This window comes from Alligator sinensis, unplaced genomic scaffold, assembly GCF_000455745.1.
Source record: "Alligator sinensis unplaced genomic scaffold, ASM45574v1 scaffold1274_1, whole genome shotgun sequence".
NCBI classification, from domain to species: Eukaryota; Metazoa; Chordata; order Crocodylia; family Alligatoridae; genus Alligator; species Alligator sinensis.
Window position 1 is genome coordinate 701,151 of NW_005842570.1, and position 18,012 is coordinate 719,162.

The window sequence follows — 18,012 nt, forward strand, 5'->3', positions numbered from 1 at the left end:
CGAGCAGTTCCTCAACAACATGGAATTGTTTGGTTACTCCTTGTACAAAGATTGCCAGTTGAGCTGTATCACTTTCATCTGTGCTTTCATCAGCCAAGCACTGAGACTTTTCATCAGTGAATCTTCAGTGTTTGATGCCATGTCATTTACTCTTCTAGCAACTGTCTGATGTGAAAGGCTGATACTTTCCACCATTGGCTGTTTATCAGGGAATACCTCAGATGTAAATATGCCCAAGCAATCTTTCACAAATTCTCCATCAGACAGTGGTTTCCCTCTCTTAGCTATTGCCTTGGATATCAAGAAACTGATCTTGGTTGCTGCCTCAGAATTCTGCCTTGCAGCTTTGAAAAAAGGCTGTTGCCCGTTCATACTCAGTTTTAGAGAGTTCACCCGATCAATTCTAATCTGACCCACCAGGCTGTCAAATTTCTTTACATGTTTTGTAGAATAACGTCACTTCACATTGTACTCCTTGCAGACAGCTACTTTCTCGGCAAATCAGACATGGGGTGTTCCCGTTTTCTTCAATAACAAAAAAATCAATGGTCCAACTATCTTTTTGAAGACTTGTCATTCAGCATCAATTTTTCGTTTCCTCTGATTCGCCATTTTTGAGTGTAGCATAGGCCCTGTAGCTAATAGAGCCAAAATTAATTTTAGTTATAGAAAAACTAGTTTGGCAGACACAGGTGAAGTTAAAAACAACTCACCTGTTCAAAATCACCATTTTATTACTATGTAATAATACTGTGGTATCAATATGGACCCCCCACCCATCAGATATAGTCATAATATGTAAGGTACAGCCTGACATGTGCAGGTGCTGCCATCATATGCCAAGTGCAACCTCAAATACTGATGGGGAGTCAAGGCAGGACTAGGATTTTTGTCTCCTGGTGTCTCTGTCCCATGGCTGGGGCAGGCCCGCCCTTTATGGGGTTGGGGGCCATACTGGGAGACATTTAAGTGAAAGTGTTAGGAAAAATGTTTAGAGCCACTATCTTCCAAGCCATTTGCAAATGGCATTGTATTTCTCTAAAAGACCATTATGCTATCTGCTTGCAACCATGCATTTAATACAAGCTTTTGGAAATGTACCAGAAAGTTGCATTTGTTTCATAGATTTCATAGACATTTGGGCTGTAAGGATCATTGAGTCCAGCCCCCTGCCCCAGGGACAGAAAGTCATCAGGAATCATAGGATCCCAGCAAGATAAGCATCCAAATGTGTCTTGAAGGCGTTCAAAGTGGGTGCTTGAATCGCCTCCGGTGGCAGTCTATTCCAAAAACTTGGGGGCTTGGACAGTGAAGAAGTTCTTTCTTATGTCCAGCCTGAATTGGTCGCGGTGGAGTTTGTGACCGTTTGATCTTGTCATCCCTTGGGTCACTCTGGTGAACAGACGTTCCCCCAGATCCTGATGAGTACCCCTGATAAATTTATAGGTGGCCATCAGATCACCCTGAGCCTGTGCTTTTCCAGGCTGAAGAGCCCCATGGCTCTCAGCCTCTCATCATTCATGTGCAGAGACTGAAGAAAAATAGATCTCCAGCAGGACCTTCCTTTTAAAAGCACTGTTTTATGTCATAGCAGTATTTTTCAGTCTACATGTAATTGGAGACAGTGGGAAAACTTGTAGAAAATCTATAAAGCAAGAGGGAAACTTTCCGTTCAGGCTAGTTTTGGAGGGGAGGGGAATGCAAGAAAGAGAAGGGGACAGTAGTAGTGTTTTTAAAGTGTTTGTCTTTCTATAAGTAAGTGTCCTCCTAAGTATCTTTCTTTGGTCTTGTCTACACTAAGAGCAGAAATCACCTGGTAGCCACTAGCAGAAGCTCTTACAAATTTTGTGGACTACTGTAGTTTCATCATATACACATGTGCAGGGACACACGTGGAAGTACGGTGCACTGGGGCTCCTTTAATCTTGCTAGTCCATCCCTCTTTTTCTCTTCCCCCCTGCGCAACTGATCAGAGGGGCTCTGCTTGTGGCTCGCTTCTGGTCAGTGGCAAGGAGAAAACTGCACTTTTAAATATGGCGCCATTTTTGCCTCCTGCCACTGATTGGCTGAGGGGCCCCAGATGGCTCTGCTATTTGCTGCTGACTGGTGGGGAGGCAAAAATGGCGTCATGTTTAAAACCACTGTTTTAGCTTCCATGCTGATCGGGAGGGAGCATCAGGGTTCTCCACTAATCAGCAGTGGGGGTGGGGAGCAAAGTGCACGCAGGGGGAACATGCAAGATTACAGGAGCTGCTGCGCACTCTACTTCCGCCATGAATTCAGTAGGTCCCTACATATGTGCCTCCATAAACTGTTAAAACAAGTTACTTTTCAGCAAGTTTTATGACTGGTTAACTGCTTCAGTCTGAACCTGACTGCTACACATGCCAGCTAATAGTACATCAGGATGGCCCCTAGACCGGTAATATTAGGTTTGGGAAAGAAAGATTTTTATACTGGCTGTTGTTGTTGCTGCTTGCCTATGTAAAGCTTCTTGCAAGACTTGAGTTATCATAGCAGTAGCATATTCTGCAATGAAATATATTTAAGCCTTTAAAAAAACCAAAAAAAACTTTTGCAGTACATTATAAAGTTTGTCATATGGCATTTCTTTCCCCCATTTGATTTTTTTTTTTTTGTGTGTTCCTGGTTATCAAACTGTACTACTACTATTATAATTTGATGAAGTATAAAATACTACTATTTAGTTATCTAGCATACTGAGGTTTTGTCTGTCCTTATGTCTAAGTTGCCTAAAAATTTACATTAAGAAGAGTCCTTGTAACAAAATGTCTTGGAAAAAAATGTTACACCTCTTGCTTCCTAATAGTTGCTGTAGGCTGCAGAGGAGCCTTTTTTTATCTTTTGCCTTACAGAATATTAAGAGAATATTATTTTATGTTCTCTCATGTTAAGATTTTCTTTCTCTCACTGTTGGCAATGTGCTGAAGTTGCTGACCTTTCTGAGGTTGGGCTCCTGCTGCTTCTGAAGCCACAGCTTGGTATACTGTACTTAGAATATTTTGGAGCTGCCATGAGTTTTGAGGGAGAGAAGAGAATGGGATTTGGCATTTTCTCTTTAGCTGTGTTGGGCAAGAGTCTCTTCTAATTCTGAGGACCCAGGATCAGCACATGGCTGCAGTGTCCAATTTGTCGTGCTGCCCTGCAGAAAGAATTCCCTCAGTTCCAGGATCGGAGAAAGGTTAATTCTGGATGTGTAGCGTAACTCTTTAATAGAAAACAGGTTTCTCTTGCTGCTGGCTAATTATAATCATGCAGCTAAGTAGTAACAGTCTTTGCCGTACTGACAGCTTTTGACACACAATATGCATGTAAGTAAGCTGTTAGAATTTCAACTAATCAAATTCTGATTGTTAATTTTTTTTTAAGTGATTCCAAAACAAATCTAGGCTGTTAGATGCACCAACACCCTCTTCATTTTAAATAACATTGCCCACTTTTCAACTGCTTGACTTGAGAGCTTAAGTAATTATAGTTTCACTGTTGTCCATGTAATGTTAAATCTTTCTCTTTTGAGTATATATTATCATAACTTGGTTGGGATTGTCTGGGATGATGTCTTTAGGGATGGTCCTGCTTTGAGCAGGGGCTTAAACTAGATGACCTCCTGAGGTCCCTTCCAACCGTCATTTTCTGTGATTCTAATGAACTTGTTATTTTATCAAAAGAACCTGCCTCAATTATTATACAGGTTGGGCATACAACAGGGTAGAACTACATCATCATCACTACTGTTGCTATATAGTTTTTTAACTTTTACAGTACTGAACTTCGAAGCCTCAGTAATGTTGGTCTAATGCACTGCCTGTCTGTTGGCAGTTTCTTTTTACACAGAATGTGAATTGCATGAATTTTCTGTGCTCCTGTAACTCCACAGAAGTTAGGTGTGCAGAGAATGCTAGACTATGTTTCTGGTGATTGTGTTCTTCCACCATATGTTTTATTTCCTTCAAGATTCTTCTGAGGTAGCAGCTCGTTTTGCTGCTGATAGATTTCTTTCTTTTTTTTTGTCTTACCACTTCAGATTTTAATAAGTATTTTGTGACTTCTGTTGACTGAAAACAATTCTGATGCTTTCCCATTCTTCTGCATGGCATGAATCAGTCAGCTATTTAAAGATGTTCTAGCTTTCTGGTAGAAATGTAACAGCTACCTTGCAAGGTTTGTATGTCTTTCAGCCTACCTCAGGCAAAATGTGATAAGGCAGCTTGTGTTATGTAAACTGTTACTGGCTGGTGGCACAAAATTAAATTAGGCAGAAAAGGCATATTTTGCTGCAGTATGAATTAGAGCAGTGGTCCTCAAGCTTTTTGGCCTTTGTGGGCAGGTGAGTGGTTTGGGACCAGTCTGTGGGCCTGATTGAGGCCTGCACACCAGTATCAGACCTTGTGGGGCTTGCCCCTATGTGCCAGGAGTGGCCTCTGGGGTCTGGTGCTGCCCCCTTCCTGCCAGAGTACCAGGATTGGGCCCTGGGTCCCAGCGCTGCCTTTTTCCTGCCCCTGTGTGCTGGGATTGGGACCTGGGGCCCAGGGCTGCCCTTGCCTGGACTTGTGCACTGGGATTGGGAACCAGAGCCAGCTCCTGGTGCTCCCTACCAGTCCAGAAGTTTGGCAGCAGAAGAGCAGTACTACTGCTCCCTGCTGCCAAATTTCTGAACCCAGGGGGAGCACCAGGAGCTGGATCTGATCCCTTGCCTTTGGGTTGGGCACCCCTGAATTAGGGTATTTTGTTAACACGGGTTTACAAAATACATGTCTTGATTTAAATTGGACTTTACTGAAAAAAATGGGTAATGACTATTCTGCTGCTGGGTACTGAAATATTTTGTTCCTTTACAATGTCATCAAGTAATGTTGTGAAACAAGATCTTGTAGAATTAGTTTCGGTAAGCAGAATGCAGAGACTTCTGAAGACCATATTCTGGGTCTTTTCAGGATCATTGGTTTAAGCTTTTTTTTTTTTTTTTTTTTTTTTCTTTTTTTTTGCCTTCATATGTATGGCTTGATACCCTGAAGTGTAATCTGTGCTTTTCTACTGTGTGTGGAGGGGGGTGAGATCTGCTTGTACATCAGAACCTGGTAATGCAGTTCAAAATAGGAGGAAGAGTGCTATTGAAAGGGTAAAACTGTCTTAAGATCAGCAAATTGCCCATTCAAAGTTGTAACCTGGCTTGCATTTAAAAAGTAGACCAACAACGGAAAATTTAAAGACCACTTTGCAAGTTTTTCTAGACTGTACTTCTGCACGTTCATTTCTTACTCTTATGTTTTAGGTGGCTCTCCATGCACTGTTAGGGAGGAGAGAGATTTTTAACCAAGTTGCAAACCTAGTTTGAAAAATATACAAGTGTTTTATAAAGAAACATAGATGAGAATATGCACTATATATTTGTGTGGTGCTATTTTGGTTGCTCAGCTAAAAGGTGCTGCCAATTCAGCAGCTGTGAGAGGAATGTTAACGCTAGCTTTTGATTGAAGAGCCCTTGGGTCGGCTGAGGGCAGGTGAGTTCTCTCCACAATAATTCTGAAATATATTTATCCCCTACCTTCCAAAAACAAAGTGCCTGTCTTATTTGTGGGGGTGTGGTATATGAGAGAGTATGGCGTTCCTTTAATAGAGTAACCTTTGTTTAGTCTTAGAAATATGGCAAGTTTTATTTTGGTAATAAGAGGTGGAAACTCAGGCAAATTAGATATTTTAATGGAAGGTTACCTATGCTAATATAACTTGGATTGTATTATGCCTACATATGGACTACTGTTCTAGTTGTATTAGAATATCCCATATGTAATTATAGCTTAATCTAACTACAGATGATACACTGTTATATTGTCTAAATAAGTTGCTATGACTCAAAGGTATATTATACTTTAGGTAATGCAGAAGTTTATTAAATTATATTTAATAGAAATGCTGTGGTGAACAGTTGGTAAGTGATTTGGAAGAGCATGTCATAATGATTATTATTATTATTATATCTTTTTTTTTCAACCCCCCCCCCCAAATAAAACCCCCAACAAAACTGTGGTTTCCACTGCAAAAATACCAAGATATCATTGCTAGTTCCCACATTTAAAAACATTTTATTATAGGTAACCACAAAATGTATTTAATGCATGATTTTAAAAAATGCACTACATGCTGTATTGAATTTTCCACAGTGAAAGTAACCTAGTGCTTATGATTGGTATTTTGTGTCTGATTTGTTAGCTTCTGTAGTTGGAACTGAGTTTGAATTTGATGTGTTAAATAGATCTGTACTTAATTTCTTCCTCCCTTCTGCCCCCCATCCTCCTTCCTCCTTGGTATGACAAACTAGATTTTTTTTATTAACTGCATCCATTGTGGCTATGTAGCTGAATCTAGTTGCCCTTCTTTATGCCTTGCTTCAGGCTCTGATCAAGAAGCTTCTTAATGTTATTACCATGCTTCTCTTTCTTTATTCCATCAAAATAACAGTTGTCGTCTTCTCCTGCAGACTCTGAATAAGGCATAAAGTTCAGGAAGAGAGAAATGGTTTGGAGAGCAAGTAATTTGGCATTTAAAAACCAAAACAATTGAGAGGATGGAAAGTGACTGAGATTTATATAGTTCATTGTAGAATTTTAAAATTCTAGCTCTCGGGGCTCCATTGTGTAAACTATTAAAATAAAAAAAGAGTGCAGCTATTTGATGTTTACTACTTATTCTGTAGAAACTGGAATGCTGTTCACTTGCTCACGTGTGCTAGAGAACAGTTTTTGTGTGATCAGTTGTAGCACTTGTGAAGGGATACCTGTAGCTGTGTGCCAACCACTGAAAGTTCTCTGGTATTTCATACTTTGCAGTTCTTAGCTTTTTAGGGATTTTTCTAGAAAGAAAAGCTAAGTCGTGGCAGTTTTTTGTCTCAAAGTAATCACAGAACTATAAATGTAATAAAATAAGCTTATAACATTGGTATTCATATTGTCTTGGCCACTTTAACAAGTGCTATTGAAATGAATAATATGAACAAAGGCTTTTTTGGTTAATCTTTTTAAATGGTGACAGTGGGGGATTTTCACAAACTAAGGGACTTTGCACTCAAAAGTTTTGTCAGTGTTGTTGTGTTGGTCAGTGTGTTGTGACCAATGCATTTTTTATGACCCACTTCTGCTGCTTCCATGGCACACTAGTGTGCCACAGCATGCCCTTTGGGAATTGCTGTATTACCTATTGTGAGACCAGTTTTGGTGAGTATTTAAAAACCCAGCTGTACAGAGAAGATCCTGTCCTCAGCGCTGTTGCTCTGTGTCCCTGATAGATTCCCTTTTTCCTTCCTCTTCCTATGCTGAAGATTTACAGTGTAACTCCTTTGATTTCATAGACATTAGGACTGGAAAGGACCTTGCAAGACCATTGAGTCCAGCCCCCTGCCCAAGTGGCAGGAGGTCAGCTGGGGTCAAATGATTCCAGCAAGATAGGCATGCAAATGTTTCTTGAAAGTATCCCGAGTAAGTTGCACCACCTTGGGATTGGGTGGGGGAGGTCTATTTCAGGCCCTGGGGACTTGGACAGTAAAGAAGTTTTTCCTTTATGCCCAGCCTAAATTAGTCTTCTTCCAGGAGTTTGTGACCATTTGAACGATAGGTCAGGGTTTGTTGTGCCCTTTTGAGCCTCCAGAAGTTGCTAAAGGTTAACACTTTGCCTGAGGCTGCAGATCCTGTGAAGTGCTACTGATTTTTCTTATGCAAAACTTATAAGTGAGAAGAAGTGAAGCTTGCTGTTTTGTTATCTTTCTGGCAGAAAAATGATGAGTAAATATTTTTAATAGAAAATCCTGTTTGTTTTTTTTTTCTATGTCATACTGCACTGACAATTGCTATGTAGTTTCATAGACCTGACCCAAACAGATCAGGAGCCAAGCAAATCCCCTAGCTACACCTTTTCCTCAGCCCTGGGCAGCCTGAGAAGCTGGCGTAAGGAGGGAAGCCCTCAGTGGGGCATTTCTTCCTCCCCCCTCAGAGCTGAGAGCCTGGTGAGTCCCATAGCTACACCCCCTCCTTGGCTGGCTGAGGAGGGAGTGGGGTGGGGAAAAACAGCTCCTCCCGTGCCTGGATCTGAACCCCCAGCCAGGCTGTGCCTGGTGCAGGCAGTGCAGGGGGGAGGGAGATGCTGCAGTGGGGGATGTACTCCGAGCTGGAAGTCAGGAGCTGTGTTGATCACCTGGCCGTGCCCCCTCTTCCAGCAGAAGGGGGTGGGGGGGGGTTGTCCAGCTCCCTCTGCACCTGACTCTGAGGCAGGCAGGGTAAGCCCACATTGGGGCTTTACTGTCCCTGCCCAAGCCGGGAGCCAGGCTGATTTCCCCCAGCCTCATCCCCTCATCAGCCAGGGGGATGAACCTGGCTTTTGGCTGTGTGGGATGGAAAAGCCCCTTCTGATAGCTAGGGGCAGGGCCAGGGCCAGCTCTGCTCCACTGGAGCAGAGAACACAGCCCACATCCTATGATTCTGGAAGAGTCTTGAGTTGACTTGAATGGGGAGGCAATCTGGGACAGAAGTTCCATAAACTGGTTTGACTTAAATCAGCTAAGTCTACATCCATCCAGGTTTATCTTAAACTTGTTTTGGCCATTTTGAAAGCAGTTTAGGTCCACTGAACTTGTGTTCTGTCACAGGTTTAAACCAGTTCCTGATCACCAACTGATTTATCTACAGCTGCTGTCCCTAGTGCAAATGTTAAAGATGCTTTGAAATTCACATAACACCCTATGGTAACTAGGGAAACATCAAATCTTGTTTATGGTTGAACTTAAGAGAGTAACTCTTGCCTCTTATAGTTAGGAGAATAATTTTACATTGTTAGCAATTCTTTGTTTCACGCAACAAAAAGATTTTTGTTTGTTCTAGTATTTTATGCCACAAAATTGTGGAGTAGGCAATGTTGAGAGTCATTTTCAGATATAGTGTAAGATGTACACAGCTTTTTGCTAAAATCTGTTTGCAGTACAAGTGTATTTTGGGCATTACAATAGTTGCATCATTCTTTCATAAAGATTCATGTTTATAAAAATTGGCCAGTTGTGAAATTATGATGACCAGTAGGTGAATGAGTACATTTAGCCTAATCTTCCATAATACCTTGCAGCAAACAAAAATAAAAGTAGCTATCTAAAGGCAGATTTTGACTTGTGCTTCGGAGATGTTCACATTATTTGTTTTCATATACCATACATTATTAAGGTAAAATAAAGTTTATTTACATGGCAAGAACAAGCAGCTTGCTTATAAAAACATACCAAATTTACAAATTGCTTTACAACCTTAATTTTTTTTAGCCCACTTCCATTGTGTTCATAACTTGCATAATGAATTAAACGAGTTATGGCAGAGGAGAAGACTAGTATATATATTTAAAGTCTGTATCATAATGTAAATGCAAAAAGAGGCAGAATTCAAGTTGTATGATCCATCTTTCCTAAAGTTGTAAATCTTACAGTTCCTAATTTTTTTTTAAATACTTGACTTCAAGTCAGATAGGTTTTACTTACAACGTTGTAGGAAGTTATTTAAAATGTAAGTTATAAGTGAGAAGTTAAATTATTTTATCTGTAACTGTAATTCTAAGACAAGGATTTCCACCCCCCACCCCCTCTCCCATTTGTTGGGGGGACGGGATGGGACGGGACGCACAAACTCTTGTCTTAGAATCAAGTACCTGTGGGCGGCACTGGATCTTGGGTTGTTCTTTGTGACTTCCCTCACAGCTCTCTGACTCCTAGTTGAGCCAGGAAGTGGGAAAGGAATCATTATGGAGCCAGAGAGCTGTGCCGGGTCCAGTGCTGATTCTCCTGCTGCTCTTTGAGTCCTTGCACTGCTCCTTGACTTCAAGCTGAGCCCGGAAGTCATAGGGGGAATGAGTCTGGAGCCAGAGCGGCACAGGATGCATCACTTATTCCCTCATCACGCTCTGGCTGCATGCTTCATTCTTCTGCTCTCTGGTTTTTCACTAATTCCTCTGCCACTCCTTGGTTCATCAGGGAGCCAAGGAGCAGCACAACACCCAGTGGGGAGCCATAGTGCAGTAAAGAAATTGGCACTGAGTCCTGCACTGCTCTCTGGCGAGGTAATCAACATGGAGCCAATTGGAGAGTCATTTTGAATTCAGAGTCATCTTGGATTTGGGCAAATATGGTGAGATTGCAGAAATACAAAAGGGCAACTGCTTCTTCAACTAACATTTTTCTCTTCACACTTTCGCATTCTAGAAAACAAATGAGTTGTAGGAATATGTGCAGTTCAGTCAAGGGAATTCGGCTCTGGGTTACTTTTGGGGGAAGTTAGGAAACAGAATGCAGATTACATCTGTAGACTAAACCAGATAACATTGAAAATGGCTAAACTCTTTAGTAATCCTTCCAATCCAGGATTTAGAGAAGATTTAGTTCATTTTTCTACTCTGTCCTGTTTTTTTTTTTTTTTTTTTTTTTTTTTATACAAACCATCACAGCGTAAATTTTGATCAGAGATTAACTGAATTTTGTTCAAGTTAACTAGCTCAGTACTCTGTAAATAGAAAACTCACTGGTTCTGACTGTTCTGAAAGTTGGGAGATCACAGATGCATTGGATTACTCATATTTTTTTAATACTTCATTTAAATTTTGTAGACTGTTTTGAGAAGTAGCTTTAAATATTCAAGGATAGAGGTGATAGTTGCTGGACTCTGGAAGGTATATAGTGTGCATTTTGAAGTGATTCACATCCTCAACCTCTTGTTTGTTTGTTTTCTTTCAGGTTTTTGCTGCTGATTGTTGTGACAGTGTTCTCCTTGAGCTGCGGAAATACTTGCCAAAATATTTTGGCATCTGGTCACCGCCTACTGCACCAAATGGTAATGTTCTTATTTTATGATGTCAGCCCCAACTAGATGGAAAATCTTCTGAAGAATAACTCTGGCAATCCCAAATCCAATTTTTTTTGTAGTAAACTCTTGTTTTCTATAACATTTACATAAAACAGCCACTTAAATAAGCCCCTCGTTTAAGAACTTTTAATACAAGTAAATATTTGTCTCTCAGATAGCCTCAGTTTGAGAGAGACCAAGATCAAATAACTTTAATATATTTAGTGTTATGCATATAGTGATTTATTTTCCCTTTAATCTTTCTGAAATATAAATGGAGACAGAAGACACACACCCTTACTGCGTATCTGAGACAGTAGTAAATAGTTTATTGCTTTCTCATCTCTTATGTGAAGAAATTGGACCTCCAGATCATGGAAAAACAGAAGGACAGTGTAAAGTCCGTCTAAATCTGTGATTAGTGTCACTAGAAGTCACTTGGTATTTGCATAACATGTTCTACCTTATGCTACTTCTTAGTAAATTGCTTTCCAAATACAGTATGAATTGGACTCTGGAAGCTCTGTGAAAATAAGTTTTACCATAATTAATATAGTACCTGGTATTTCGTTGGCTCACACTTGTACCTTTATTTTCTTTTTTGCAATAACTTAATCAGTTTTACAGTCTGTCACTGTTTGACCTTCCTAATTATATATGCATCATTGAGTTTAGCTCTTCAACCCCTCTACTCTGTAAGCTTCAATTATTGTTCCTTTCTATCCTAAGTCTAGGATAGAAAGTTACACAGTGCTGGCAAATTCACAGTGTAAGAGGGGTGGGGGCGGGGGGCGGTGGAACATTAGCTGATCTACATACCACTTAAGAATTTGGCCAAGGATTCGTCTCGTGAGTTCTGAGTCTTAAATACCCCTTTTGATTCAGAATTCCATACTGGTACTTACTAGGTTTTTTGTTGTTGTTTTATGTTTTGTGCTGTTCAATGGACTTAGTCAGTGGTAGGTACATTTCTAGGTTATATCTTAAGATATAACCTTGAATATCACTTTCAAAATCTGTTCTGTTAATTATTTTTTCTGTAGTTTACATTTTGTATTAATCATACTTAAATTTGTAAGAGGTTCTCTTACCTCTTACTCTTTTGGGAGTATCTGATATAGAGTCTTAAGTGGTCAGGGCAGCATGTGAAGCACAGCCCTCTGTAGTTTTGTCTGGATGAGAGTATCATGGGAAAGAGGGAGAATTTATCTGACAAAGATGTTTTATTAGTGAAGGAGGTGAGGCTTCTGTTGGCATACTGCTGGATATCTTAAACTTGCAGCAGGAAAGTGGAGGATCAGTCAGACTTGGAATGTTATTGAATGTACCTGGGCTAAAAAAAAGATAGCTGCGAGGCATGTGAGCTGGAGCATCAGGTGCTTCGTGGGGTAATTATTTTTTTGTTTTTAGGGGAAGAGTAGAAATGAGAAGTCTGGGGCTGCTGCAGCACTTTAGATGGGTCTGAAGGAATTGCTAGCTAGACTGGATAAAAATGCATTGAGAATATAAATTGGAACATAATAAAGCTAAAGAACATACAAAATCATGCCCACAGTTACCCATATTAATGTTAACATTGTTTCAGGTATGTGGTGCAGCTGTTCAACTTCACTGAAATAATGTTTCTTTTAAAGAAAGGAGAAAATATGTATGTATAGGTCTCCAAAATCAAGTTTTACCAGGGTCAGCAAGCAGATGCATGTGAACCAGCATCAACCTGCCTATGTTGGTATAAAATTGAAACATGATGGTTTTGTGGGAGAATATGATTAGAAATTGATAGGCCTTAAATTTCCCCATGTATATCTAAAATATCCATTTTAGTTATTTCGCTCAATTTTTAAGGCTTTAGCCATTCCTGCCTGACTCTTCCCTTGCTCATTTTCAAAACTTTACTGCTGTTAAGTACTATATATTGCTTTTTAGACTCTTAATTTTCTCTACCTAGACTAACAACATGTCAGATCAATGTGAATTACTTTAAAGCCTTTCTTTCTCTGCAGCTGATATTACTGAGGTTCCTTTCACTTATTCAGAATTTCAAGATCTGCCTTAGTAAATTACAAAAAAACCAAATAGAATATGGCAATTGATTTTTTTTTTTTTTTTTCTTTCTTTCTTTTCTTTTTTTGGTCACTAATTCTTCCAAAGACAGAATGGTTAAGCACTTTCAGAATGTGGGTGAATCTTGCAATGTACACTGGACCAGTTTTGTTCTCGTATGGTTTGTTTTCCTCAGTGCTTTAATAAAATATATAAACACCACTTAAAAAAACTGAAGGATTTTTTTTTCCCCTAAACAATAGAAATGTGTTCTTTATATATAGGAATGCATTTACAGAAATTAAGTATGAATATTTACAAATGTTTTCCTAAATGGGTGTTTAATATGAAGTATGCAAATCCTTTTATGTTTAGTGGATGTTTATCTAGGCTATAGGCATTTTAACAGCTGTTCTTCTCTGTATTCATATGCAGCTTTCTAAAAAGGATTCTGTTTGAGCATATATGTTTAACTATCAGAAGCACTTGAAAATAATGGTGACTTGCATAATATTTTAGAAAATTATAACTTAAAAAGTGATGCATATTTCATTAAAGAAGTGATACATGATCATTTTGCCTATGTAAATATTTTTAAGCTTAAAAAAATGTGGACACGTAGGATGATCCTGCTGTTAAGTCACTGGCCTGGCACTTTAGAGATCCAGGTTCAGTTCCCTGAGCTGCCACAGTTTTTGTGTATGTTCTTGGATCTTCAGAAGCAGTCAGTCACATAATTCCCTTTGAAATCATTGAGGTAGGAACCCAGTCCACCTGTGCCTCAGTTTCCCATTTTCACAAAACAAAATCATGCTAATACTTCAGCAATTCACAAGGGCATTGTGAAAATAAATATCCTCAAGACTTTGAGGTACGCTGAATCAGTTTGTTGCCCTTGATTTGGTGATGTCTTCCAGTCCCAGAGGCTTTTTATTTTTACATGTGTACTTCAATTATATGGTTATGGGATCCAGATAAGTGGATAGATTAAAGGGGATAAGATGCTATCCCAAAAGTTGCCAAGTTACAGAACCCTTAATTTCCCCTATGCATGAATTGGCCCTATATGGCCACAGTTAGTAGGGAAGTGGATTTTACCATGCCTTGGCTATTCCACTTGCTTTGTACGTAGCTTATTTTTACCCCTCAGTAAGTGGAAGCTAAACCAGGCAGTCGAAGCAATTGAGTTAATTTGCTTTGGTTTAGCTCTCATTGGATGTCTACATGTTTATTAATGCACTTTTGTTAGTGCTTATTAAGTTTTAGTACCTCTAATGTGAGGTGCTAACTAAATGTGCATTAGGCTACCCTAATGTGCATGCTTTTTTAGTGGCACTTAATGTACAGTAGCCTAATTTTACTCGACATTAGCACAGTTTTTGCCGTTATGCTCCTAATGCACAGTAAAACAGGCTGCTATGCATTAAAGCACATGTGTAGACATGCCTATTGCTGGGTAGTTGGTGGCAGCTACTGTGAAGCAGCTGAAGCATGCATAAGTCTTTGCCTCTTTTTCATTGTGGACATACAAACGGTTACCACTAATGCCGCAGAAAATTATTGGTCTGTAGGTGGGGTCAAAACTGGAAAATGTTTGGGAACCCCTATACTAAGGTGCTGAACAGAATATAGATGGGAATTGAACACTGCAGCAAAAACGCATAAACAGACCACAGATTTTGTGAACGAAAGTCTATTTTGAAGGCAAGTATAAATGAAAGAATAAGAAGCCTCTGGGAATGCAGAAAATCTGATCAAGGGTAGCTGAACATAAATCTAGATACTTTGAGGCAGGAAACAGGATATTTGCTTCAGGAATAAGTTTGAAGATTTTGAGGTGGTGAGGAGCAACTCTAAACTTGCTGGTGGGTTTTCCTTAACTGTTTTAAAGGACTTACTGATCTTAGTTGTTTAATAGTTTAATACATTTGAGTAACACTGGGTGTTTGTACGTCACATTTCTCTGCCCTTTCTTGTGTTGCAATGATGTGATTCTGCACAAGCGGGTTTGTCTTTCTGGTGCGTTAAACTAAAATTCCTCGGACATAGTTTAGCTTAGCTTGCCGCAAATTAAAGCGTCGTATCCATGGATTCGTTGTGTGCAAACACAAAGGCACTCAAAGACGTGTAATGAGCCTCTTTGCCCATCAGATGACACTAACTTTTTTGTAGTTTTCTTTTGAATTGCTGCAGCTTTTTTCTTTTTTTCTTGTGCTGTGCGCTGGCTCAGCTGCGGGGCAGGGCACAGGGTGGGGGACAGCATGGGGCGGTCCTGCTCTCCTGCATTGCATTTAATTTAATGAGGATTAAACCCCATGATGTGTTCAGGTGCACATTGTCTATATGTCAAGAGAGAAGGCAGTAGGTAAAATGCTTTAACTCCTAGGCTAGGGACAGAAATGACACAAACTAGTATAAATGAGTGGAAACTGGTTCAAATCTGTAACGCAATAGAAGTTCAGACACACAAACTGCTTTCAAAATGGCCAAAACTGGTTGAAAATAAACCTGGAAGGATGTAGTATCAGACTTAACTAATTTAGGTTAAATCAGTTTACAGGTACTCCTCACTTAACGACCTACCTGTTTAACGACTGCGCGGACTTACGACCAGCTCTCCGTAGAGTCGTAGAGCTGGTCGGCAGCGCGGCGTCTTGGCAGCGTGGCGTCTCAGCGTCAAGCTGAGGGGGGCGTGGAGCTGAGCCCGGCACCCTCCAGCCGGCTCCGTGAACCCATGAGGGGGGAGAAGCATCCACCTGGAGGGCAGCGGCCAGGACTCGCCGCCATGGCCAGCGCCTTCCCGTCCCTGGCTGTTTCCCTGGGGGCCGACTGCGGTCGGTAAGGGACGGCTCCTCGCTTATCGACCAATTCGCTTAATGACCGAGTCGAAGGAACGGAACTCGATCGTTAAGTGAGGAGCGCCTGTATTGAACTTCTGTCCCAGATCTCCTCCAGATTCAAGTTAACTCATAGTCCCAGGATGCTTTGCACCTCCCCTACAAACCCTCATCCTCTCAAGGTGGGTGGGCTAGCCTTGGTCCAAGCTGTCTGCTCCAGCTGACCAGGGAGGCATGCTGTAATGCCCCCAGCTTCTGGCTTGGGACACTGCAGCTGTTGAATTGTAGAAAATTAGAGTTGGAAGGGACCTCAAGAGGTCATCTAGTCTAACACCCTGTTCAAAGTGGGACCATCCCAAACTATATAATTCTAGCTAAGGCTTTGTGTAGCTGGGGCTCAAAACCCCCCCAAGGATGGAGATTCCGCAGTCTCTCTGGGTAACCTGTCCTAGTGTTTAAATTACTACCACCCTAGTGAGAGAGTTTTACCTATTATGTAAACTAAACTTCCCTTGCTGCAACTTGAGACCATTGCTCCTTGTTCTGTCATCTGCTACCACTGAGAACAGTCTAGATCAGGGATAGGCAAAATATGGCCCATGGGCCAGATCTGACCTGCCAGGCCATTCTATTTGGCTCATGGGACCAAAATACTTCTAGCTGGATCTGCCTAGTTTACCAGGGGGAACATTTTCTAATTTGCCTTCTGCTATATTTTTCACACCAGAGAGCTAGTTGGGTCTAAACCCATGCAGTTTATCAGTGCTGGAGAGAAGGTTTTTATTTTTTCCTTGCATCTTCATGTTCAGATTGAGGGTATATATCACCCCAGGTAGGCAATCTTTGCGTACCATGCTACATCATGCACATCAGCAGTCAGGTTTGCATATGCACATTGCTCCAAACTAAAGAAGATTTATTTCCTCTCTTAGCTTGTATAAATATGACATAACTTTTCAATGGGAAAGCCAGCATACTTCTGCATGGGAAAGCAAACTCTGATGTTCTGCTCCCAAATCCTCACATAACAATGAGAAAGGGCTGTGCTTTTATTAAGTTCAGTATTTTTATTGCTCCATTCCAAACTGATAAAAGTTCTTCCAGCAATCTCTTGGGCACAGGTGCTTCCTGGTGCAGGAAACAGTGGGTCACCAGCACATTGCAGGTTTTTTCCTTGACCTGGTTTAAAAACTCTTTCACTTTCCCTGTCATAGAGGCTGCCCCATCTATGTACTCAGGCAGTTTTTCCATTCCAGTTCTCCCTCCTTAGTATAGGCTGTTGTTACCTTGAATATTTCTTCTCTAGTTATGTTACCTGGTAGCTACTTGCAAACTAAAAAAAAAACTTTTATACTAGATACTGTACTATACTATACAAGATACGCTGGGCATTCTGGTGGTTGCGCCAGAGGAGAAGGCAGACATCTTTAACAAATTCTTCACCTCCGTTTTCTGTGCAGGGACCGGGACTCCCCCACCGTGTTTCAAGACGGACTTGAGGGGAATGCCTCAAGACCCAAGGTTGAGGAGGACCGGGTTAGAGTGCTTCTGGAGGGGCTGGATGTGTTCAAATCAGCAGGTCCAGATGCTCTCCACCCCAGGGTGTTGAGGGAGCTAGCAGGGGTTATTGCTGGGCCCTTGGCACGGCTTTACGAGCACTCATGGTGCTTGGGCCAGGGGCCAGATGATTGGAAGATAGCCAATGTGGTCCCCATCTTTTTAAGAAAGGGAGGACCCGGGCAACTATAGGCCCGTCAGTCTTACCTCAATCCTGGGGAAACTCTTTGAGAAGATCATCAAGGAGCACATCTGTGATGGGCCAGCATCGGGGATGATGCTCAGGGGCAACCAGCACGGTTTCATTAGGGGCAGGTCATGTCAGACCAACCTGATTGCCTTTTACGATCAGGTCACAAAAGCATTGGATGCCGGTGTCACCGTGGATGTAGTCTTTCTGGACTTCAGCAAGGCCTTTGACACTGTCGACCACCCCATCCTCATTAAAAAACTAGGCGACTGTGGCATCGATGCCTACACGGTCAGATGGATTGCTAATTGGCTGAAGGGTCGTACTCAGAGGGTGGTGGTGGACGGGTCATATTCGACCTGGGGGGAAGTGGGCAGCGGAGTCCCCCAGGGCTCGATCCTTGGGCCCGCTTTGGTCAGTTTCTTTATCAGCGATTTGGACGACGGGGTGAAAAGCAACCTGTTCAAATTTGCTGATGATACCAAAATTTGGGGTGAGGTGG

General features: G+C 41.2%; 1 protein-coding gene across 1 annotated transcript in view; it reads left to right on the forward strand.

Annotated features, from left to right (window-relative positions):
• IPMK (inositol polyphosphate multikinase) overlaps nucleotides 1-18,012 on the forward strand; it is a gene marked incomplete at its 5' end in the record, with an annotated part of 59,077 nt that overhangs the window by 14,984 nt on the left and 26,081 nt on the right. Inside the window, one exon of the mRNA XM_025214158.1 lies at nucleotides 10,775-10,871. Within this exon, the coding sequence (XP_025069943.1) occupies nucleotides 10,775-10,871 (97 nt within the window). The remainder of the gene's footprint in view (nucleotides 1-10,774; nucleotides 10,872-18,012) is intronic.